Below are 25,157 nucleotides of genomic sequence, written 5' to 3'. Positions count from 1 at the left end.
ATAAAAAAATTCAACTTGTATTTGTTAACTTGTAATACTATATTAGAACAATTATGATAGTCTGTCACTAGGTACTCGGTGATTTCATCAAATAATAAATTATGCCAACGTTCAACCGTCGGTAACCATCCCGTAAGTTAGTCGACTTTACACATTGCTTCTGATGACATATAAATACAAATGCATCTTTTTGAAGCTTATATTATAGATATATAATAATATCCCTGCTTTCAAAATTATCCTTCAGTGAATAATGGGATAATTTAAGTGAATCTTAAAAATAATGTCACTACGTTTCACATCCGGGTCAGTCTCCGTTATTTATCATCTAAAATATAAAAAAAAAAACAAAAAAACAAAAAAAAAGACTAGTAACGATGCGCTTTTGCAAAACCGTTCTCGTGTTTCAAATTACCATTCCCAACATTCTGCTTCTGTTTATGCTGCTTCCTGGATGAGTTTAATTTGTATTTTATGATGGCAGTGCTTGAAACACATTGGTAAATGATCGTAATGCTTCAGTCTCCTAATCCATATATCAAATTGCTTAACAGGTGTGAGTAGAAAGCACAGAAGCAAATCGGCTCGTGGGTTCGCTGGTAGTTCTCTTGCATCTGAAAAAAAATTACAAACAAACATATGCAATTAATATTTTTTCAAACGACAATGGAATGAAATAATTCTCGCAAATAATTAATAGTCTCGCATGATCCTTATCTAGAAGATTAGATCAACAAAATTCCACAATGATGTAATCAAGGTGCTTTTTACGTAAACGATTCAAAACGGGGTGAAGCAAAACAATAAAACGGAATATTTCAGTTTTTGTGAAATTTACTCAAAAAGCTTATGTTCATTTTTTTTTAACAAGGAAACATTTTTACACAAGCATTTAGCATCCGCAACCTAAGGGGTCTACTTTAAAACAAATATTGCCGTGCACGTTAATGCAAAATATTCCAACGCTCTAATGGCTACAATTACTAAACAATACTGATAATGCGCTAGCTCTTTCAATTTCGACTTGTTCACTTACATTCAATAATATGCGGTACCTCTGCCTCAGCTCCTCGTTTTCTGCAGTCAACTGAAACAAAATAAAAGTAAAAATAATTGTAGTATATTACAATTTATCGACATTACGCATCTACATAAAGGGAGAATTGCCAGTATAGCTGATACAACGGTAGTAATCATTGAAAAAAATCGTTCATCGCCAATATTAATACAATTTAAACGTATTTTTGATCTGTTGTTTGTTTGATTCACTTTAGAAAGATGCCATTCTGATTCACCGACATAAGAAATATTCTCCAAGGACATCTTAACTACCAGTCGATAACTTACAGCGGCTAGTCTCGCGTCCTCAACCGACATTGAAGGCCCGGCTATTTCTCCATCCTCCTCGTCCGGGGGTTTTTTGGGGCGGGCAACTGGTTTTTGACTTTTTCTTGGCGATCGATCGGCCGGTGGTTTTTTCGGGGGGGCAACAATCGGTTCCTTCTTGGGCACTGGTTCTGCGCTGGAGTCTGCTCCATTAGAATCATACGTTGCTCTCAGGCTCACATTGGCGTCCACATCCCACTTCAACTTGGAACCTAGTGTGTCACCAAATGTGATGAAAAAGTAGAAGAAAAAAAACGCGATTAAACAGCGTTGTTTATATGCTGCGAACCAGCGACGGCTAGCTGCGCTTGTATCACTACCGCAATGCTACTTGTATGTGTTGAATCATCAACCTACCGCTCGGTCGGAACACACCTCCGACAAACTTCTTGAATCCCTTTACCACCCGGGCGGCTTTGCCTTTTTTCTTCTTCTAAAACACCAATCAAAACTTGTGAAATGTGACCTACATACGCACTGTTTTCGCAACAAAACAATACATTACTTTTTCCTTCGACGTCTTCGACTCTTCCACAGCTTCACCATCGTTCCCGGTGTGCTCTTCCGCGACCATTGCGTCAGCATTCCCATCTTTTTCCGGGCTTTCTCCCTCGCCATCGTCACTGATTACAGCACCCTCTTCGGCTTCTTCCGCTCCATCCGAGCCGATGTCACTATCGTTGTCTAGCAAATCCCATGCACTTTCTAGCTCTGACTCATCCCGCGGACCAGCGTCTTTGCTCGCCATATTCAAGCAACATCCGAACCGCACGAACACTTCTTAAGCACTGCGATCGCGTTATGATCGCGGAGCGCGTGGTCCAGCGACCAAATGTTGCGAAAATGCTCGTAACCAGTTTAGTCCGGGGATCCCCCGGATCGAAGGTATTTTGTTTTTTTTTCTTGTTTTGTTTTCGGTTTCACGCTCTCCCGTTCGACGGCGTGTTCGCTAATTTCGTTGACGGTACAGTGGGGCAGTTGTAACACTAGGAATGGTCAAAATTTATTTAAACATCACGCCATGGGATATTTATTTTAGTCTAAAGTTTATTGGAAATATGCAGAAAGAAGAAAATATTTAAAGAAGTTTATACTTTGTTTGTACAACTGTTGGCCTGATGCGTGGAGAAAACAAGATCAGTGTTGGTAGATGGTAACATACGATCCTAAATCAGAGATTCTCAACCGTTTTTCCGGCAAGGTTTTGAAATTCTATTCTGATACAGAAATGACCTGGTACAAACACAACTCAGGTTCCCGTTTTCTAATCACCTATGTTCCTAACGCCTTGAAAGAAAAATGCTCTGTATTTGCTTCTTTCTACCCGTTTCTAAACTTTTTTTTTTACAATCAAACTTCCAAGGACCGAGTTCGCAAGAATTATAAATAGACAAATATTCTACAGAATTCGTCAACATTCGTTAATCATCGACAGGTTGGAATGAGATCAATCTTACAATAAAGGGTAATTTTAATATATTCTACAAAAATTAATGCTTAGAACCATAAGGAAATGATGTAAGGATAGTCCGGTTAATAATCACAGTTGAAGTATAACGAAAGAAAAATTTTGTATAGCAAATCAATTGAAAAAAGGCATGTTTTTGTATCAAAACAATATGGTTTTAAAATATATCAAGTATAGGACTGATGCGTTGAAAAATCTAAATAGTTTCATTTATTTGATTAAAAACACTGCGCACCATTCCAAGTGAAAAACCTTATAAAAAAGAGGTGCGTGTTTAAAGAAGTACTTTCAGCGGTTCTTGAATGGGGAGGAATAATAACATAACTTTTCAAAATACTAGTAATTAAATAAGAATTGTTGAACAAAATTTATAAAACCAACCATCGAGGATTCCGCAGAAAAGGACAAAAGTAATTGGCAACAATGGTTTGTTGAAAAGTATACAAAATAGATGAAAATTCATCATATTTTACGGTATTGTAAAAGGGTCCCGATCATTTTACAGCTAAGGGTCCCCTCATAAGTGAAAACTCGCTACTGGCCATATCTCACGTACCTCCCGCTTGAAGCTGCATTTTAGCCATCGATCCGAACGAATCCTGCCCACACAATAAACATGTAAACAGCCCTTTATATGCGATATCCGTCGTAGATGCGTTTACAAACTCAATCAGATGTCGAGGCGATGGATTCAAATCTAAAATTTTCAAAACAGATATTTTATTGAACTTCCGTTATAATATTTAACTCCACTGGAGCCCATACTTACACCGCAATTGCGAGACTCAAATCGTCCACTTTGGCGTTACTGGTGTTAAGCTTGGATTGCAAAGTGTCTTTTTCATATTTGAGCTTATCAAGCTCTAGTTGTTTCTCAGCATTGTAGTGATTTTTCATTTCTTCCAGCAACTGAACGTGCATTAACGGAATGCATTTGAGGTGCTAGGTTAAGAGAAGAGAGTTTATTAATTGTTTTTTTTCTTTTGGTCTTGTCAAATGTAATGAAAAGTGGTTAAGAATGCACCGGCGGGGTGAAAAGCACTCACATGTTCTTGATTCAATTATTCAATTAAAACATCTATACGTGAAATAATGAATAAATGAACAATATGTATACGAATATATTAAATAACATGTATACATCCCTAGGTGGATTTCACGACTCCTCCTTATAAAGTAACAGACAAAACAAAAACTACCGAAACTACGGGTGACATATTACAAACGATATTACAAATTAACGTATAGTGAAAAGAATTGGAACCATAATTCATGTATTTTGGTGATTATGGTTGCGACAAAAACTAAAAATTAGCTTGTTGAGGATTGGGGATGAAGTTCAGTTAGTTCTGCTATTGCTAAATATGTTCTAATATTTTTGGTATAAGACAAGTAGTAAGATAAACGAAACGATTAGAAAATTGAATTCTATTTCTCAAATGGACTGTGAGAAATTAATGGGTTTCGTTACCGCATGCATGTTACCTCACATTACCTGAAGAAACTGATCCGTTCCATTCTGTTGGTCAGCGTTCAGCTTACTTATCTGGTTTTCTATTTCATTACAATTTTCCTCCAACTGATTTGATTCCGACAGGTTTTTCTTCAGTTGCTTCATCAGTTCCAATTTCAAGATGTCTCGAACAGGTGACAAGTTTTCCAGTTCTTGAAAAACATAGAAATATTTGCACATTGACGAAAAGGCGTGTAACCAAAAATGAGAGTACAAAAAAACTTCTCAAATACTCTTTGAACAATACAAATTTCTATGCTAAAGGCCAACAATATTTTCGTCCAATAACTATGGTTAGGTATTTCACTTCGCTTTTGCGGGTTTTAATAACGTTAATCGCTCTTGAGAACTGTCTAAATATATACTTACTTTTCTTCAATGATGACAACGCATCTGCTTCCATTTTACGTATGTCTTCAATGGATTTCTTCTCCACATCCATCTGTAAGTTTAATTGAATACTTATTAAACGAGAAAAAAATGAATGAAGATCACACAACGATACGTACCTTTGCGAGTTTCTCAGTCAAACGATTGATCTCAACATGCTGCTCCTCACATTTTTTGGACATTTCTTGGCTCAAACTTTCTCGATTGTTTCGCGAATCCTTTAGTTCTGTGTTGTTATTGATAAAAGTTGTAATAAATAAAATTGTTTTTTCTTTGTTTGGCTTAGTAATATGACTAATATACAATATGACGATATATCTACCATTCTTCATTGATGATAATGCATCTTCACTCTTTTTATGTTTGTCTTCAATGGATTTCTTCTCCTGGTCCATCTGTAAGTTTAATCGAGTACTCAATAACGAGAGGAAATCTACGGAAAATCACACAACATCTCACACCTTTGAGAGGTCTTCAGCCATTTTCTTCAACTCATCATTCAATCGATCGACCTCAACACGGTGCTCCTCGGATTGTTTGGCCATTTCGTTGAGCAAACTTTCTCGGATGTCTTGCAATTTCTCAAGTTCTATGTTGAAAAAGAATTTGCATAACATATTTTGTTTTCTTTGTTTGTCTTAATAATATGATTTATGAACAAAATGCTAATATACCTACCGTTCTTCATTGTTGATAATGCATCTTCGTTCTTTTTATGTTTGTCTTCAATTGATTTCCTCTCCAAATCCATCTGTAAGTTTAATCGAATACTTAACAACAAGAGAAAAATTACGGAACCTCACACTATTTTGCACACCTTTGAGAGGTCTTTGGCCATTTTCTTCAAATCATCATTTAATCGATTGACCTCAACACGATGCTCCTCGGATTGTTTGGCCATTTTGTCGAGCAAATTTTCTTGGATGTCTTCCGATTTCTTAAGTTCTATGTTGTAAAAAGAATCTGCATAACAGATTTTGTCTTCTTTGTTTGCCTTAACAATATGATTTATGTACAATATTGCAATATACCTACTGTTCCTCACTGATGATAATTCATGTTTGTTCTTTTTATATTTTTCTTCAATGGATTTCTTCTCCAGGTGCATCTGTAAGTTTAATCGAATACTTAAGAACGATAGGAAATTTAGAGAAATTCCACAATGTTTCATACCGTTGAAAGGTCTTTGGCCTTTTTCATTAGTTCATCATTCAATTGAAGGATCTGATTTTCCAGTCGCTTTTTTTCCACTCGCAGCTTCATTTCAAACAAAATTTAAAGATAAAAATTAAGTTCGGCCATTGTCAATAGCATTCAAATTCAACTTACACGCTCAATTTCACCTTCATCAATAGACGTATTGGTTTTCTCATCATCTTTCGGTTTGGATTCAGAACCCATATTGGATGCCTCGAAGTCCAACTTTCCTCCAACTTTCCACTGCAACCCTGTAAATATCACGAAATAAGTATTTAGATTTAGAGGGAGTCCGCGACAGCGCCGGTTAGAAAATCGACCCATGAGCGCCGCCGGGGCTCACCACCTCGACGGCGTGGGTTCGAATCCCAAGCGAGATCGGACCCTCTCCTGTACGAGAGGACTGACTATCCACTCACAAATGGTAAAAAGTCTCGTAAGCCTTTAACGCGCATGTATGTTCAACAAACAAGGTCGTTATGCCAAGAAGAAGAAGAATTGTTTAGATAAACACTCATATGGCGCATAACTTACCGAAAGGCCGCTGTACGACACCGATAAGACTCTTCAGTGTTTTCGTCCCACCCTTTTTAGATTTCTGTGAATTAAGACTCCACTCAATCAACATCCAATTTAATATCAAACTAACATCCTTCTACCTTCGGTTTAGCTTCCTTGGCAGGATCTGAGCTGGAAGCGTTTTTGTCCTGTTTGTCATCCTTTTGCTCACAGTTTGGTTTGGCCGGATCCGATGCGTTCGACTTTGCTTCGCCCTCAGCTTCATTATCTGCCTCTACTCCTTTTGCATCGGCATCCTCACTGCAGTTGTCGCTATCCTTATCGGTATCGTCGTCGTTGTCATCGTCTCCGTCTTTAAAAACAAAATCCTCAACAAATTCCATTACAGTGTCTGCACGCTTCAGAATTTCCTCCCAAGCCAGTTGAAACAAATGGTGATGTTTATCGTAGAATGCTTACTAAACTACTGACAACTAAACATAATTAAATCGAGCCGGTGTCTCATAAACAAATTGATGTTCATCCCCGGGCCAAGCGGTATACGCATGCGGCGTAGGTGCTTTGTGTACGGGAATGAACCGAAAATAAACCAGTCTTGGGTTTTCTTGAAAAAAAATGACACTTCAGCAAAGGCTAGGAAAAGATACCATGTAATTTCAAAACTAAAAAAAAAACTCAAAATGATAACGATGAAAGTGATTCGTGATTTTTGGTTTTAATAGAAATCAATTGAATGGACTTTAAATTTGTAATTTTTTAGTATTTTAGTTTTAACTACCGAAAACCGAATATACCGAAAGTGACATAACATAAATAGGCACTTTTATGCCAAACTGCGTCCCAACACCAAATTTGAGCAGTCCAGTGAATTTGCCGTTGGTGATCATTGTGATAACGAAGTAAAAATTGTATTAGTGTAGCCGACACACTGAGCGAACAGTATTAAAATTTCACATTTCTCTTTTTCCATCCTTTATTGTATGCTTTTTTATGTTCTAAAACTTAACTGCAAACGAGTTCATTTCCATGGCCACCACTTTTGAAAAACCGAAAGCGTTTTTGGGAGTAGCATCCCTTTTGATAGCCAGAGAACATGAACACTTTGACGGCTGCACGAGTCTCGTTCCGGTTGGTTACTTTGTCCAGCACCTGCAGCTCATTGTCCCTTTCGTCTACTTGTTTTGAAATTCTGGAAAACTTCTGTTTTTTTTTTAACATTTCACATTTTCATATTTTATCATTTGATGTTCATCGAACACGCGGTTTGTCGTAAGCCGTTATGTCTATGCCGCCAAGGAGTTCTAGTGCATCTATAGAGCCATTTAACAGTCGTGAAAGGACAAAGCATTAAGCATTACATTAACTTCGTTGAAGAGGCTCAAAGCCCAGCATCGTCGTATTTGTGGTACTAATCGAAAAATTCTTGAAAGCATTTTCAGTACAATACGCCATACGGACGAAGATTCAGCACATCTCACATACGTTGTGGTCGATTGGAAACCAATCTATTTGCAATGAGGCCATATGGTGTCATCCGACGGCAAGGTGTCTATCGGTCTTTTATCATTCGGTTATGCACTGAAAAAGCGGATGGTATGTGTTTGAAAGTAACAAAACCAAGCCAATGAAGGTGCCAGATAAACAGATGTTTTGAGTTTTGAAAAATTCTAATATCAAGAAAATATTTCATGATGTTGTTCTGGAATAAAAAAAGGAACTTTTTTTTTTAGTTGCTGGCAGACTAATATCGCGATGGTTCCTGTTTCTCAGAAGTTGAATTCTATTGAATCGACCATCGATAACATGTTAAAATAGAAATGATAATATGACTATTTACTACGTTTGTTCACCAGAAATATATTTGATTAGTTGAAAAATGCAAATTTTGGAAATTTCTGCAAAAACACATTCTATTCCTTTTCATCACGAACAAAAAAACGTCATGAAGTAGGTATTACAAATAAATGTAACGGCTGTTTCAATAATCCTTCAGACAATCGACATTGTTGGTACTGTCAAATCCGAAATGTCGTCACAAAATTGCAATGAAACTTTCGTTGCTCAACCACCATCATCGAAGTATTGATCATTGAAATATTGAGACGAAATTAAATTAATTCATGTTTCCAGCTCGATACACGAAAGCAATGAAATAAGCTGTTAAATTCAAATTTAATTTTAATTTATTTTATTGCAGTGGAATATTGCGTCCGTCTATCCGCAGCTTAACTCCCGCGTTCAACATAGCCTTCACTGCTTCTTCTGCCGTCCGTGCATTCGTGATGTTTTGTTTGAGCTAAATGGTGGAAAATAAAACAACATTTATTACTTAATTTTTTACGGTGTCTTTTTTGATATGTATCTTCCGCGTTCACTGTATCCTGAAGCTTAGCGGACTGCTCACTTTTTAAGATGTAAGCTTGACTCAAATCATCGATGCGACGATTCATTTCAGAGAGATGTTTCTCTTCATTCTTAACTAATTCAGCCTTCAAGTTATCTCGAACAGATGACAGTTTTTCCAGCTCTTGGGAAACAAATAGAAAGAAAAGATTCACGAAACTTTACGAATCAACTTGAAAAAGCATGATGGGATATACAGTCGGCCGCAAAATTGAGCATACAACTTAAGGAGAAATTGTTTTTCTATTATAACTCCATAAAACATTTACAAAATGCAGTCTTTTAAATTTATTTTTGTAGCTTATTTATTGTACAAATGTAAAATACAAATTGCATTTTTACTACATGTTCCTATTATTTATAAAAAAAAATTATTTGTAAAAACAGGCAAGTTTTAGCAACGCACAATTGAGCATACACCTTTGTCTTTACTAAGCGTAACTTGACTTCGGGAACTTTAGAATGTGTCAAGCAATGTTTGTTTGAAGGCTGACCGGCTAGAAGCCTGGAAAATCTATAAATTAAGCACTTTGGCAAGTTTTATTTACCCAAACGGGACTTTAACGGCTATTGCAACTTGTACCAAGGATAGCGATATGTTTTGCCACACAAAGTTGATCCGGGGACTAGAACTAGCGTCAAATGGTCACGATCTACAATAGTGACAGAGGTGGGCAGGTGAAAAATAAAGAGAAAACCCTACCGCGGGAGGCCGAAATTGATTTTTGTAACAGACGACAAACGAAGAATAGCTCGAAGACTAAGAATGAATTCTTACAAATAATTCCAAAACAGGTCTAGAAATTACTTGACACTCTTAGAAGGTAAGTCAGTGCTAACATCAACTGGGAAATTGCTCACAGGAACCCTTTGCGAGGTTTAATTTCTTCAAAATTCTAAAGGCTTCGCTCCGACGTCGGCAAGTTACGGCTCGGACGGAACTTTGGAAAATTCAACAAGTTCCTGCTTTCTGCGTGGTCCTCTCCAAACTCCTCGTCCAAAAGGAGTTAAGGATATCTCGCTAGAACACCTCTCCGTTAGCGGCACGTCACGCTGCGGACCGGGTTCTCGGCTTACTTTAACTTTAGGTTGTGGTATCACACGTTGTTTTCTCCTGTGTTGGCACTTCACAGCCCGGACTGAACGCGTTGATACCAAAACCGACGGACCTCCAAATCCGGCGAAGATTCTCGCGTGACGAACGACGACGCACTCGGTCGGGCTTACCTTCGCGCCCGATTGGATAACCGCCTCGTTACAATTGTTTATTTTTGTTCTGTATTACATCGACCAACGATTATGTCCCCACCATGCTAGCAAGCAGCGCGTGATCGAGGCATAACACACCGAAGGTCGCACCTGCCAAGACGCCGCCGAGTTCAGGTTACATCGAGTGCGCATCAAAGCCAAGTGTCAGCCAAACACTGAAGATCGCAAACACCGAGCGGCGAGGACGCCGCCTGATTTAGCGATGCACCAACGCGCGAATGTATGCACCCAATGCACGGAAATTTGGTCCAAATTTGACCCTTAGATTATGAAGTACATAGATCTGTACGCTCAATTTTGCGTTGCAAAAAAAACCCTTTTTCTACTTATTCTTTTATCATAAAAAATACAGACTAGTTATGTAAAAAGGGTGTATACTTATGTTGTCTGATGAATATGCAATCAAACTAAATTAGAAAATCTCTCCGTAGAACAATGTATCTGTCAATAGCGGATTGTTCCTGGAACGTGTCCAGCAAATATGCTTACCTTCCTTCATTGATGATAATGCATCTTCCTTCATTTTATGTTTGTCTTCAATGGATTTCTTCTCCTGCTCCATCTGTAAGATTAATCGAATACCGCATTTTTCCATGAATAACGACCCCCTTTCAGTTCAAAAATGATCAAAGTCCGATTAAGGATGTTGTTATACACGAGTAGTAACTTTTCAATTCGATCATAAAACAAAGCAGTGAAAGAAACAGGTTGAAAAACGGTTTTTTTGGGGGTCGTTAACACGGAAAAAATACGGTGCATAATACAGAAAGGAAATTTACGGAAAATCACACGTTTCATACCGCTGATAGGTCTTTGGCCATTTTCTTCCAAGCATCATTCAATCGATCGACCTCAACACGATGCTCCTCGGATTGTTTGGCAATTTTCCTGAGCAAACTTTGTTGGATGTCGTGCAATTCCTTTAGTTCTATGTTGTAAAAGAATTTGCGTAATAGATTTGCGTAATTTTTTTTCTTTGTTTGTCTTAATAATATGTATTATGTACAAAATTACAGTATACCTACCGTTTTTCATCGATGATAATACATCTTCATTCTTTTTATGTTTTTCTTCAATGGATTTCTTCTCCTTGTCCATCTGTAAGTTTAATCGAATACTTAATAATGACAGGAAATTTACGGAAAATCACACAACGTTTCATACCGCTGAGAGGTCTTTGGCCGTTTTCTTTAGTTCATCTTTCAATCGATCGACGTCAACACGGTGCTCCTCGGATTGTTTGACCATTTTATTGTACAAACTTTCTCGGATGTCTTGCAATTCCTTTAGTTCTATGTTGTAAAAGAATTTTCGTAATGGATTTGCGTAATTTTTTTTCTTTGTTTGTCTTAATAATATGATTTATGTACAAAATGACAGTATACCTACCGTTTTTCATCGACGATAATATATCTTCATTCTTTTTATGTTTGTCTTCAATGGATTTCTTCTCCTGGTCCATCTGTAAGTTTATTCGAGTACTTAATAACGATATAAAATTTACGGAAAATCACACAACGTTTCATACCGCTGAGAGGTCTTTGGCCGTTTTCTTTAGTTCATCATTCAATCGATCGACTTCAACACGATGTTCCTCGGATTGTTTGACCATTTTACTGAGCAAACTTTGTTGGATGTCGTGCAATTCCTTTAGTTCTATGTTAATAAAAAGAATTTGCGTAACAGATTATGTTTTCTTTGCTTGTCTTAATATTATGATTTATGTACAATATAACAATATACCTACCGTTCTTCATCGATGATAATGCATCTTCATTCTTTTTATGTTTGTCTTCAATTGATGTCTTCTCCAGTTCCATCTGTAAGTTTAATCGAGTACTTAATAACGAGAGGAAATTTACGGAAAATCACACACATCTCACACCTTTGAGAGGTCTTTGGCCATTTTCTTCAAATCATCATTCAATCGATCGACCTCAACAAGATGCTCCTGGGATTGTTTGGCCATTTTGTTGAGCAAACGTTCTTGGATGTCTCGCGAATCCTTTAGTTCTGCGTTGTAAAAAGAATTTGCGTAACAGATTCGGTTTTTCTTTGTTTGTCTTATAATTTATGTTTAATATTACAATATACCTACCATTCTTCATTGATGATAATGTATCTTCGTTTTTTTTATGTTTGTCTTCAATTGATGTCTTCTCCAAGTTCATCTATAAATTTAATCGAATTCTTAATAACAAGAGAAAAATTACGGAACATCACACTATTTTGCACACCTTTGAGAGGTCTTTCCCAATATTCTTAACTTCTTCATTCAATCGATCGACCTCAACACGGTGCTCCTCGGATTGTTTCGCCATTTTGTCGAGCAAATTTTCTTGGATGTCTTGCGATTTCTTTAGTTCTATGTTGTAAAAAGAGTTTGCGTAATAGATTTTGTTTTCTTAGTTTGCCTTAACAATATGATTTATGTACAATATTGCAATATACCTACTGTTCCTCACTGATGATAATTCATCTTTGTTCTTTTTATATTTTTCTTCAATGGATTTCTTCTCCAGGTGCATCTGTAAGTTTAATCGAATACTTGTGAACGATAGGAAATTTACGGAAAATCACACAACGTTTCATACCGTTGAGAGGTCTCTGGCCGTTTTCTTTAGTTCATCATTCAATTGAAGGACCTGATTTTCCAGTCGCTTATTTTCCTCTCGCAGCTTCATTTCAAACAAAATTTAAAGATAAACATTATGTACGGCCATTGTTAAAAGCATTCAAATTCAACTTACGCGCTCGATTTCACCTTCAGAACCCATATTAGATGCCTCGAAGTCCAACTTTGTTCCAACTTTCCACTGCAACTTCCCTTTTAATACCACGAAATGAGTATTTAGATTTAGAGGGAGTCCGCAACAGCCGAGCGGTATGGCCGGTTAGAAAATCGACCCATGAGCGCCGGGTCTTACCAACTCGACAGCGTGGGTTCGAATCCCAAGCGAGATCGGACCCTCCCCTGTACGAGAGGACTGACGAGGACACTCACAAATGGTAAAAAGTCTCGTAAGCCTTTAACGTACGTACGTTGTGATCGATTGGAAATCAGTGTATTTGCAATTAGTCCGTACGGTGTCGTCAAGATGCTTAACTATAATCGGTCTTTTAACTTTCGGTCATGCAGAGAAAAAGCGGAATTTAAGCGTATGAAAGTAACAAAATCAAGCCAATGAAGGCGCTAGATAAACAGATGTTTTGAGTTTTAAAATTCAAATATCGAGAAAATTTTTCATGGTGTTGTTCTGGAATCAAAGAAAAACTCTTTTTTCAGAGATTATGATATTCATCCAATAGTATTCGAATTTCCAGCATAAACATGCTTGCGCACACATGCAATGCTCTATAAAGGGTTAATAGAGCATTGCATTGCGCTCGAAAGCGTTATCGCCTGCGCGAACCAGCAACTCGAGGCGAAATTGACCAAATTGGTAAACACAGTTGCGGATTTATCGGTGCGCGGACTGAGCGGCCGCGGAGGGCCCGAGCTCACAAGAGGCCCTGAACCTTCATACTTAAACAACAATTCAAGAGACGTCATCAATTTTCTTCGATGATTTGAAAGTAATAAATTGTAACCGGTCGATAATGGATAATTGTACTGCATCCTATAAAAATTATTGCCAAGAACCATGACGAAATAATGAAAGGATGGTCCGGTATATAATCAGAGTTGAAGAGTATCAATTGGAAACAAGCATGCATTTGCATAAAACCAACAGAGATTGGAATGTATCAAGCAAAGGCAGTTTCAATGCAAGTAATGCATTTTTGACAAGTCATGTTAGATGTATGCATAATGTATACTGATTACTAAATTGAGCTCCTCCAACTGTTAACAACAAGCGACTGAATAAAGTTTAAATCCGTTTTTATACTAGATAAAACGACAAGTACCGGTTGCCCACTGTCCATCTACTTTGTACACTTCGCAAGCAACTCCTTTAGTACAGTTTCACAGAAATGTATTTCGCAATATCCTGACTTCTCCTGGGCGAGCATGTCGTTCTGGTCCAAGTATCCAAGCCCCAGTTAATATTTGTTATCAAATTTATACGAGGTATCAAGTTTAAGTTCACGGATAGATTAGGTACCAGAAAATGGGCCTCATCATCGTGTATTTCCAACATTAATTTTATGTTCTACATCTGCATTTTTAACATGTTCACCGCGTGGCTATCATTTTTGATAGCAAGAGAATATGGCTTTGAAAACGTTCTTACGCAAAAAAATCAACGTATGAAAATAAGGTCTACAAACAAATGCAGTAATTACCAAACTCAATATTTATCATTGTTTAGTTCTCGCAAACCGTTGGTTAAACTTTTTAAACAACTTTTAATAAAAATGTCTCAGAGCAAGATTGGGGGGTCCAATGAACCAAAGTAGACCACGGCTACGAACTGCTTTGGGAGCCAGAGCAAGTTATTCAGGAACAACGTTCGGAAGCACATTCTTTTCTATCATAGACCGACAACGAGCAGGACGTAATAAACAATACAACATAAGATCAAACGACCCCAGATGATAGGTTTTTCAGCTCTTGAAACACATATAATTAACAAAATAAAATGTTCCATTTGCATTAATCTGCTTATCGTAGCGCATTCGTCAATATGGTGAATGGATAGAATAATGTATTTTTTTAAATTAATTTTACAAATTTAAAAAAAAACCCGATTGTTTCATTCGTAATATCTGCGTAATGGATTGAAATGTAAAAAAATAGAGAATAAAAGAAGCAACCTTTTTTTTCAACGGCAGCAGATGATATTCCAACAGCAGCAGCAGATTTTATAACGCGAGCATGTTTATTATAGCGTTGTCAGTAGAAATTCCAATCACAGTAGCTTGATATTGTTTTGCCGGCACGGCCGCTTGAGCAAAGTACATACGAGTTCAAGCATACATCGTACGATTGGCAGCTTAAGGTGAGGCAACATACCAGGAGGGTTTAGAAAACTAAAAAATATTTTAGTCTAATCATCCACTGACAATATACTGCAAAACATGCTAATTGTTTAAAACTTAATACGCAAAATAGCTTTTCTATTCAGGGATCCTTGCCTTCCTGAGTTGACAAAATGCGCAAGGTCTACATATTCTATTAAACCGGGCTTCTACACGCCTTATACGACTATTCTCTTCCGCCATGTTGCGTTCGAGCTAAAAGATAAAAAGACACAATATATTACTGATTGGTTGTTGTGGACTTGGCTTCTATAAATACCTTGTCTACTATATTCTGGTGTTCAGCGGACAACACACGTTTCTCTTCTTGTGCTTTACGCAAACCTTCGGTGAGTCGATTCACTTCTCTTTCCGCCAGATTTCTACGATAATCCAAATCCGTATTTGTGGTTTGGAGCTGAAAGGTAAAATAAACACCATTTATTACTATTTTTCTTGTGGACTTATCATTTACAATTACATTATAAACTGTACGCTGATGTTCATTGATAAGGACAGTCTTCTCCTGTTTTATTTTTTTTAAATCCGTGTTTAGTCGATCCACTTCTGCTTCTGCCGTCTGTTTACGATTCTGTACATCCTTAATTCTTCGTTCGAACTAAAAGGAAACATAAACACAATGTATTGCTGATATTTTCTTCTGATCTTGTCACTTGTAACTACATCGTTCACTGTGTATTGATGTTGAGTGGTCAGTTGACGTTTCCCTTCTTGAGCTTTACGTAAATCTTCGGTGAGTCGATTTACTTCTGCTTCTGCTATCACACTACGATTCTGCACGTCCGTAATGTCTCGTTTCAGCTAAAAAGTAAAATAAACACAATTTATTACATTTTTTTTTCTTCTGGACGTGTCTTCCACAACTACCGTATCCACTACATTCTGATGTTGAGCGGAAAGCTCAAGTTTCTCGTTCTGTGCTTTACTTAATTCTTCGGTGAGTCGATTCACTGCTGCTTCAGCCGCCATTCTTTTTTCCTGCACATACGCTTTTTCTCGTTGGCTCTTAAACGATAAATAAACATCATTTATTACTTTTGTTTTCTTCAAAATTTATCATCTACAACTACCGCGTTCACTATAGTCTGATATTGGGCGGAAAGATCACGTTTCTGGTTTCTTGCTAAACTTAAGTCTGCGATGAGTCGCTTCACTTCTGCTTCTGCCGTCTTTCTCTGGTTCTGTGCATCCGTAATGTCTCGTTTGTGCTAAATAATGGAAAAATAAAACAAAATTTACTGCTGAATTTTCCGCAGAGTCTCTTTTGATGTGTATCTACCGCGTTCACTGTATCCTGAAGCTTAGCGGACAGCTCACTTTTCTGGATTTGTGCTTTACTCAAATCACCACTGAGACGATTCATTTCAGAGAGATGTTTCTCTTCATTCTTAATTAGTTCAGCCTTCAAGTTTTCTCGAACCGATGACAGTTTCTCAAGCTCTTGGGAATCGAATAGAAAGTAACGATTTACGAAACTTTGTAAATTCACTTGAAACAGTATGATGGAATATACCTGCTCTACGTAGCGTATCGGTTATGATGATCAATGGGAAGAACATTTTATCTGTTAATAGCGGATCGTTTCGAAAACGTGTCCAGCAAATATACTTACCTTCCTTCATTGATGATAATGCATCTTCGTTCAGTTTATATTTTTCTTCAATTGATTTCTTCTCCTGTTCCATCTATAAATTTAAACGAATACTCAATGAACGTGAAGAAATTTGAAACAAATTTACATAACTTTTCATACCAGTAAGAGGTCTTTGGCCATTTTCTTAAGTTCTTCATTCAATCGATCGACCTCAACACGGTGTTCCTCGGATTGTTTGTCAATTTTATTGAGCAAACTTTCTCGGTTGTTTTGCGATTCCTTCAATTCTATTGTTGTATAAAGAAATTATATAAATATGGTATGGGGTTTTTGCTTACTTACTGTTAGTAATAGGGTATCTTAAAAACAAGCAACTCAGGAATATTGGCAAAATAACTCATTTGTAAGGAAATTCTTATTGGTGACTAGTCAACGGTTTTACATCTATACTCACTAACCTGCTTTCACGCTATCATAGCTGCTCCGGGTAGCCGCCAGTTGACCTCCCACCTACATTGGATAGATAAAAGTGTTCACTTAACTCATAATGGACAAATTACTTAGAAGCTCAAATCAATCTACATTGATGTGTCAAAACATTACCTCCGACAGTTCTCCGACTCTTGTTTTCAACTGGATGTATTCTGCAATGAAAATCAATTATTAGCTAGTGGGTAGTAAATGTGTGGTTAAAAACTTTACCGTTCAGAAATTTGTCAGCCAGTTTTTCCAGTCGCTTATTTTCCTTTCGCAACTTCATTTCACAAAAAATAAATACAAAAATGATAATTATGTTCAGCCTTCGGTAATCGAATTATTATTCAGCTTACACGTTTGATTTCAGCTGTATCAATAGGCGAATTGATTTTCTCTTCATCTTTCCGTGGTCGAGAAGTTTGGTTTCGATTTCCAGCATTATCCGAGTTGGGCTGAGAATCCCTGTTTGATGCCTTAATGTTTAAGCCAGCTTCCCACTGCAATTTTGAAGCTTTAAATACCACACAATGAGTCATTTTCATGAATCATTCCTAGGACGGTTCACTCACCGCTTGGCCGCATAACACCTACGAAATTCTTCAGTTTGTTCACCAAACCCTTTTCAGATTTCTGTGAATACAATTGGTGTTTATCAGCAACCGATTTAACTTCACATTACCATTCCTCTACCTTCGTTTTACCATCCGGAGTAGAATTTGAAGTTGAAGCTTTTTCGTCCTGTTTCTGATTCTTTTGCTGCTCTGCGCTTGGCTGTTTGTCATCGTGAGCTTCATCCTCTCCCTCTCCTCGTTCTTCGTCGGCATCCTCACTGCACGGCATGTTTTCACTGCCCTCGTCGGCGTCGTCGTCGTCATCTTCGTCCGACACTAGAAAATCCTCACCTATTTCCATTGCCGTCTCGGCACGTTGCAGTATTTTAGCACTAGCCATTTTAAAAGGAGTAGTAATGTTCACCGTAGAACGTCTCTCAAAGAACTAACCAGAAAATATGCGAGCCAATGTCTTAAAAACAAATTCATGTTCATTCCTGATTCAACCGGCATGTGGCTTAGCTGCTTTGCGCATGTCGTGGAAATGAACCAAAACTCGATGTACTAAGTAACCAACGTAAATCCTACTAAGTAACCAGGTGACTTAGAAAAGATATCATGTATATCAGAACAGTTAATTTCAAGCAATCAACTCATAACACGACGATATAGAATCTCCATCAAACGAACCATTTAAAACTAAAAAAACAACTTGTTTAATTGACAATAATTATGATTGTTTATTCCTTGAGTGTACGAATGCGAACGCTGAGTGAACGTTGCGGCATTTTAGCCTTTAGTTAGAAACTTGGGCAGCTCTCTTCAATTCTCTTACTTTCAGGTTATATAACGATGTTAAATAGTATATATTAAATATGGGAAAATTATTTCGTGTGGTTGTTCTGCAATCTAACAAAAGTCCGTTTTTGTTTTCAACATTGTGGTATTCAGAAAAAATATTCAAAAACTATCAACTTATCGCGTCATGTTTGCTAGTGATAGAGCAAACGTAATTTAGCAAACGTATTTTATTTTCTTTGCCTTATTTTAAATAAATGCTATAGCCTATGTGCAGCAGTCTTCCGCGTGTAGCTGCATATTTGCCAACGATCCGAACTCCTCTCCACACAAAGGACATGTGAACGGTCCTTTATTTGAAATATCCACCGTCGTGGATGTCGATGCGTTGGATTCAAGTCTAAAAGAGTGCAATAATACATTACATTGGTTTCCTACATTCCGTTATAATATTCCGAGCAGTCGGGCCCATACTTACACCGCGATTGCACGACGTAACTCGTTCACTTTGGCCGTACTACTGTTGAGGTTAGATCGCAAAGTGTCCCTTTCATTTTCGAGCTCACTGAGTCTATGTTGCAGCCGCAAAACTTCGACTTCTGCCAGTTTTCTACGATCTTCCGCGCCATTAATATCTCTTTTCAGCTAAAAGGTAAAAGGGACTCAATTTACTACTTATTTGCCACATTATCTAATCAAATGTAAGTACCTCGTTTATTGTGCTCTGATGGTGAGTAGATAGCTCACTTATCTCATTTTTCGATTTACTCAAATCTTCGGAGAATCGATTTGATTCGGAACGAAATTTCTCTTCCTGGTTCATCAACTCTGTCTTCAAACTATCGCGAACAGATGATAGATTTTCCAGCTCTGGGGAAACGAATAAAAAGCAAAAATGTATCAAACTTTGTAAATCCAGTTAAATAAAATTGTTTATCGTGCGGTATTTGATATGCTGATTAATGATATAAATAAACCTCTTGTAATTTTAATATTATTTTTAATAATTGACTTAAAAATAAGTACTTATACTTACCTTTCCTCATTATTAATAACGCATCTTCATTCTTTTTATGTTTATCTTCAATAGACTTCTTCTCCTGTGCCATCTATAAATTTAATATAATACTCTATGAAAAAAAAATTGAAAACATATGCCAAACGTTTCATACCTTTGAGAGGTCTTTCCCAATTTTCTTAAGTTCATCATTCAATCGAGCGACCTCAACACGGTGCTCTTCGGATTGTTTGGCCATTTTGTTGAGCAAACTTTCGCGGTTGCTTTGCGATTCCTTCAGTTCTGTTGTAGTTTAAAGAATTGAAAGAGTTTTTTTAAAGGTAATTTTGATAATTATAATCTTTACTTTTCCGCACACCAACCTGCCTTCAGGCTATCATAGCTGCTCCGGGCAGCCGCCAGTTGACCTTCGACCTACATAAGAGAGGTAAAAGTGTTTATTATTTTATTACAAATTACCGAGTCAAAAACGTACCTCCGACAGCTCTCCGAATTTTCTTTTCAACTGGATGTATTCTACAACGAAACACATTTACATTAGCGCGTGAGAAGTTAACATGGAGTGAAAATCATTACCATCCAGAAACATATCGGCCAGCTTTTCCAATACTTTGTTTTCCTTTCGTAACTAGGTTGCACATAGAAAAGTATTTAATAAAAATGATGTTCTGGCACCACCTGGCTTATCCAACTTACACGCTTGATTTCACCAGCATCAATAGACGAGTTGGGTTTCTCTTCATCTTTTGGAGCCCGAGTGGTTTTCTTACGGTCAGCAGTATTGACCGTGTTGGGTTGGGAATCTCTTTTCCGATTGTTAGTTTTCGCGGCCCTATTTGATGCCTCAAAATTGAAGTCAACTCTCCACTGCAACTTAGAACCTTTAAATATCACCGAAAGGTATATTTCCATGAATCATCATGAAATTGTGTATGCGCTTCACTCACCGAGAGGCCGCGTAACAACACCCATAAGACTCTTCAGTTTTTTCGCCACACCCTTTTCGGATTTCTGTAAACGTAACATGCACATATCAGCTACCGATTTAACTTCACATTACCATTCCTCTACCTTCGTTTTACCATCCGTAGTAGAATTTGAGGCAGAATCGTTTTCCTTCCGTTCGCCATCCTTTTGGTCGCTTTTTGATGCGGCGGATTCCGACGCGTTTGACTTTGTTTCGTCGTCAGCATCATTTTCTCCTTCTGCATCGGCATCCTCACTGCAATTTTCACTACCCTCGTCGGCATCGTCATCGGTGTCGCCGTCTTCGTCCGCAAAAAGAAAATCCCCAGCAATTTCCATTGCCGTCTCGGCACGTTGCAGTATTCTAGCGCTAGCCATTTGAAACGAATGATGATGTTCAACGCTGGGTGTTTCTGAAACTACTAAACGCAAGAAAACTGAGCAAGATACAATGCACTGAAATTTTGTTGCCTTCTGAAAATTCGTAAACTAATTTCCACGTCAGTGTATCATAAACACATTGATGTTCATCTCTGACTCAACCGGGATACGCATGCGTCCAAGCTGCTTTGCGCATCGAGATGAACCGAAAATAAACCAATCGAGAAATGACTGGTGCTGCTGGGAAAACTTAACGTGAAAATCTTAACGGTCTAGAAATGGCTTAGAAAAGATATCATGTAATATCAGTGGAACATATTACAAGCAATCAATCCACAAATAAGAGATATCAAAAAATTTAAATTTATTTGTTTTATAACGACCACACAATATTTATTATTTAAAAATTTTTTATTTAAAATTAAAAATTCGAGATACACTAAACTTTCGATTTAGAATAAATGTTATACCAATGTATCAGTGCAAGAACATGAAACTAATCCAGAACAAACTGGGCCTCGGAAAAGGCATATCTGACACCACAACAGCACCTCAAAATAAGCGAATTCTAGCAATTAAATTTGGATCTTTTGTTCGGTGTTTTAAACCTTTCAAAAATGTCATTTTTTTGTGTATATCTCCAAGCTACAGGAGAAAAACTTACTCTTACGTTAACCAAGGAAGTGAACGTTGCAAACATCTTCTAGCCATGGCAAATACAATTGTGGAAAACACCCAATGTATGTCATCATGCAAATTTGCGAAGAAAAAATTTAGAAGCATAAAACAACGAGCAATCTATTTTTGTACACATTGGCGTATGATTTATTACTACTTTCATTTTATTTCCTTTTTATTTTTAAATACGACACCGTCAATAACGAGACAGCAACATGTTGGTTTTGTTAATTTTTCATCTGGGCTTTTTTTCATCTGGGTTTTGTTTGTTCTTTGTTACGCATAGTTTGTTGTTTTCATTAATTTCTCTTGCCTTTAAAGCTACGAACGAAACGATCAAATCAAAACAGTACTAAACCGAGTTTTAATCGACAGTTTCCTACACTGGTTTCATGTTTTGATTTGTAAGGGAAAAATTTGAAAGAAAAAAACAGGACATTCTACACAAGCCATTACTTTTTCCCAAATGGCTTAAATTGTTACATTGGGTTGTATTTATGCACACAGGGAAGCATTCGGCCATTACACAGTTCATGATCGTCCATTAGGGATTGCATGTTATATAGGGGTTCTAGAAGTGTGTGGGGGAAATAGTTTTCGAAGATAACAACAGTAAGCATAAATTTGATAATATTTTCTAAACAAAAACTCTGGCAAGAAATTGAAGATAAATTTTAGATAAACGAGTTTTCAAGTAACGCAATTCTATTCTACTTTTTCATTGTGAATAAATTCAATCGGCTTTCCACGCACATGATATTGTGAACTATTCTTTTTTTATATATTTTATTAATCTAAAAAAATACAGTTTATCAGTACGTGATATTTTTGCAAACAAATTAACGTTGCCAAATGTCCGCTGCATGCAATATGTTTACCATATGAACCGTTCTTCCTTTACAAGTTGCGATAAGAAACGAGACGTAAGAAAAAAACATACCGAGGCTACGAACGTTGCAGATTGTTAAATAAAGGTGCTTGTAACCATTTATTTTACCCCTTGCTACAGCGTCACGAACCAACATTCCGGTTGATTAATGTATGATAAAATTATTATTAAATAAACAACTCTTAAAATGAAAATGACCAGCATTTTCTGTGGAGTACACGACGTACGTCGAAAGGCTACGCTAAAGATTTCGCCATCTGTTAAACAAGTGTTGTGGCGTGTTAAGGAAGAACTTCACGCACTTCATCAAGGAAAAGAAAGCTGAACTCTAGGATTTCATTTATTTTCCCGACCGTCAGCGCACTATTTTTGTTATTTCAAATCATTCCAGTTGCAATGGACGACTAACCGTTGGCTCCCGAAGAACTCTCCACCGAGTAAATAAGGTTGATTTCATTTAGAACAAATCAAGAAAAATTCAAATTGTACATCCAAAATTACACTCTGAACACTTCACAGTTAGCGAACAATTTTAAATTTTCAGTTTCAGTTCACCATACACGCGAAGATGTTGTCCTTTATAATGAGAAGAAGGTCGTGAAGGAAAAATATAGTGGGTATAAAAGAGGCAACTCTTGTTTCGGTACAACTGTACTCAATACTTCAAAACACTACCACTTACTATTAAGAGCTAAAACTTCAACATCATTCTTTCGAAAAAAGATGGCCATATGAAAAGAAAACATATCCGACAAACCGAAAAGTACGTTTGCAACAAAGAAATGTACCAAATTTATTAAATTATCAAACAATCCATCCATCCAGTGAGTCAGTCATCTACATCTGCCAAGTGTAGCATTATTCTAGCTCTGCACTACACTTGTGATACACCAAAGGTGGCTCACCGAACGAAATAGCTTCAGAAAAGTTATTCAGAAAAGGATTAAGGAAGGGATAATTATTGTTTGAGCTGCTAATATTAGTTGCGATACTGCGAACTGCCGAACTGAAAGATAAAAAAATATACATTTGACATAAAATATAATTACATACTTTTCGTCTAGACTTATCATCTGTAAGTACCCTTTTCACCTCATTCTCATATTGAGTGCACAGGTTACGTTTCTCACATTCAAGTTGCTTTACTTCTGCTGAGAGTCGATTCACTTCTGTTTCCGCCAGATTTCTACGATAATCCAAATCCGTATTTGTGGTTTGGAGCTGAAAGGTAAAATAAACACCATTTATTACTATTTTTCTTGTGGACTTATCATTTACAATTACATTATAAACTGTACGCTGATGTTCATTGATAAGGACAGTCTTCTCCTGTTTTATTTTTTTTAAATCCGTGTTTAGTCGATCCACTTCTGCTTCTGCCGTCTGTTTACGATTCTGTACATCTTTAATTCTTCGTTCGAACTAAAAGGAAAAATAAACACATTGTATTGCTTACAATTTCTTATGAACTTGTCACTTGTAGCTACCTCGTTCACTTTGTACTGATGTTGAGAGGTCAACTGACTTTTTTCTTCTTGAGCTTTCCGCAAATCTTCGGTGAGACGATTCATTTCGGAGTAATGATTCTCTTCATTCGTAATTAGTTCAGCCTTCAGTTTTTCAAGCTCTTGGGAGTCGAATAAAAAGTAAAGATTTATAAAACTTTGCAAATTTACTGAAGAAAATATGATGGAATATACCTGCTCTACGTAGCGTATCGGTTATGATGATCAATGGGAAGAACAATTTTACTGTTACTAGCAGATTGTTTCTAAAACGTGTCTAGCAAATATACTTACCTTCCTTCATTGATGATAATGCATCTTCGTTCAGTTTATATTTATCTTCAAAGGATTTCTTCTCCTGTTCCATCTATAAATTTAAACGAATACTCAATGAACGTGAAGAAATTTGAAACAAACTTGCATTACTTTTCATACCGTTAAGAGGTCTTTGGCCGTTTTCTTAAGCTCTTCATTCAATCGATCGACCTCAACACAGTGTTCCTCGGATTGTTTGTCAATTTTGTTGAGCAAACTTTCTCGGTTGTTTTGCAATTCCTTCAATTCTATTGGTGCATAAAAAAATTATGTAGATATGTTTTCTTTGCTTACTTACTGTTAGTAATACGATTGGGGGGTCCGCGACAGCCGAGCGGTAGCGCCGGTTAGAAAAACGGCCCATGAGCGCCGGGGCTCACCACCTCGACGGCGTGGGTTCGAATCCCAACCGAGACCGGACCCTCCCCTGTACGAGAGGACTGACTATCCACGTACGTACAACAGGGAAACAAGTCTCGTAAGCCCTTAACGGGCAGGCATGACCAAGAGGTCGTTTACGCCAAGAAGAAGAAGAATACGAATAACGAGACAGCAACAACTTAAAAACAAGCAGCTCAGGAATGTTGAGAAAATAACTCATTTACAAGGAAATTCTTATTGCTGGCTAGTCAACGGTTCTAACATCTACACTTACTAACCTGCTTTCAAGCTATCATAACAGCTCCGGGTAGCCGCCAGTTGACCTCCCACCTACATTGGATAGATAAAAGTGTTTACTTAACTCATAATGGACAAATTACTTAGAAGCTCGAATCAATCTACATTGATGTATCAAAACATTACCTCCGAGAGTTCTCCGATTCTTGTTTTCATCTGGATGTATTCTGCAATGACAA

At 37.2% G+C, this 25,157-nt stretch overlaps 3 protein-coding genes across 4 annotated transcripts; all 3 read right to left on the bottom strand.

Annotated features, from left to right (window-relative positions):
* Nucleotides 1-448: 448 nt before the first annotated feature.
* On the bottom strand, nucleotides 449-2,160 carry LOC131265738 (uncharacterized). Of its 2 annotated transcripts, none has more exons than XM_058268043.1 (5): nucleotides 1,892-2,160; nucleotides 1,744-1,819; nucleotides 1,348-1,598; nucleotides 1,037-1,087; nucleotides 449-614 (listed from the first exon to the last, which is right to left on the bottom strand). In XM_058268043.1, the coding sequence occupies exons 1-5, from the start codon at nucleotides 2,132-2,134 to the stop codon at nucleotides 519-521; spliced, it is 717 nt and encodes a 238-aa protein (XP_058124026.1). In that variant the 5' UTR covers nucleotides 2,135-2,160; the 3' UTR covers nucleotides 449-518. The 2 variants fall into 2 exon arrangements, with proteins under 2 accessions (XP_058124026.1, XP_058124027.1); XM_058268044.1 differs by having other exon boundaries at nucleotides 1,056-1,087.
* Nucleotides 2,161-3,619: 1,459 nt separating this feature from the next.
* LOC131265180 (putative leucine-rich repeat-containing protein DDB_G0290503) lies at nucleotides 3,620-18,150 on the bottom strand. The gene is made up of 25 exons (XM_058267441.1): nucleotides 17,890-18,150; nucleotides 17,769-17,829; nucleotides 17,326-17,366; nucleotides 17,181-17,232; nucleotides 16,882-17,009; nucleotides 16,741-16,813; nucleotides 12,896-12,972; nucleotides 12,244-12,316; nucleotides 12,031-12,158; nucleotides 11,893-11,965; nucleotides 11,674-11,801; nucleotides 11,535-11,607; nucleotides 11,310-11,437; nucleotides 11,171-11,243; nucleotides 10,946-11,073; nucleotides 10,635-10,707; nucleotides 6,604-6,825; nucleotides 6,087-6,205; nucleotides 5,436-5,508; nucleotides 5,219-5,346; nucleotides 5,080-5,152; nucleotides 4,877-4,983; nucleotides 4,737-4,809; nucleotides 4,350-4,519; nucleotides 3,620-3,763 (listed from the first exon to the last, which is right to left on the bottom strand). Exons 1-25 carry the CDS (start codon nucleotides 18,148-18,150, stop codon nucleotides 3,620-3,622), a joined length of 2,679 nt encoding a protein of 892 aa, XP_058123424.1.
* Nucleotides 18,151-19,448: 1,298 nt separating this feature from the next.
* Nucleotides 19,449-20,910, bottom strand: LOC131265178 (surface protein-like). The gene is made up of 9 exons (XM_058267440.1): nucleotides 20,638-20,910; nucleotides 20,514-20,577; nucleotides 20,263-20,447; nucleotides 20,143-20,194; nucleotides 20,042-20,082; nucleotides 19,929-19,980; nucleotides 19,721-19,848; nucleotides 19,585-19,657; nucleotides 19,449-19,453 (listed from the first exon to the last, which is right to left on the bottom strand). The coding sequence occupies exons 1-9, from the start codon at nucleotides 20,908-20,910 to the stop codon at nucleotides 19,449-19,451; spliced, it is 873 nt and encodes a 290-aa protein (XP_058123423.1).
* Nucleotides 20,911-25,157: the final 4,247 nt, after the last annotated feature.

Source organism: Anopheles coustani, chromosome 2 (genome assembly GCF_943734705.1).
Source record: "Anopheles coustani chromosome 2, idAnoCousDA_361_x.2, whole genome shotgun sequence".
NCBI lineage: Eukaryota > Metazoa > Arthropoda > Insecta > Diptera > Culicidae > Anopheles > Anopheles coustani.
This window is presented reverse-complemented; position numbering and strand designations above follow the sequence as displayed.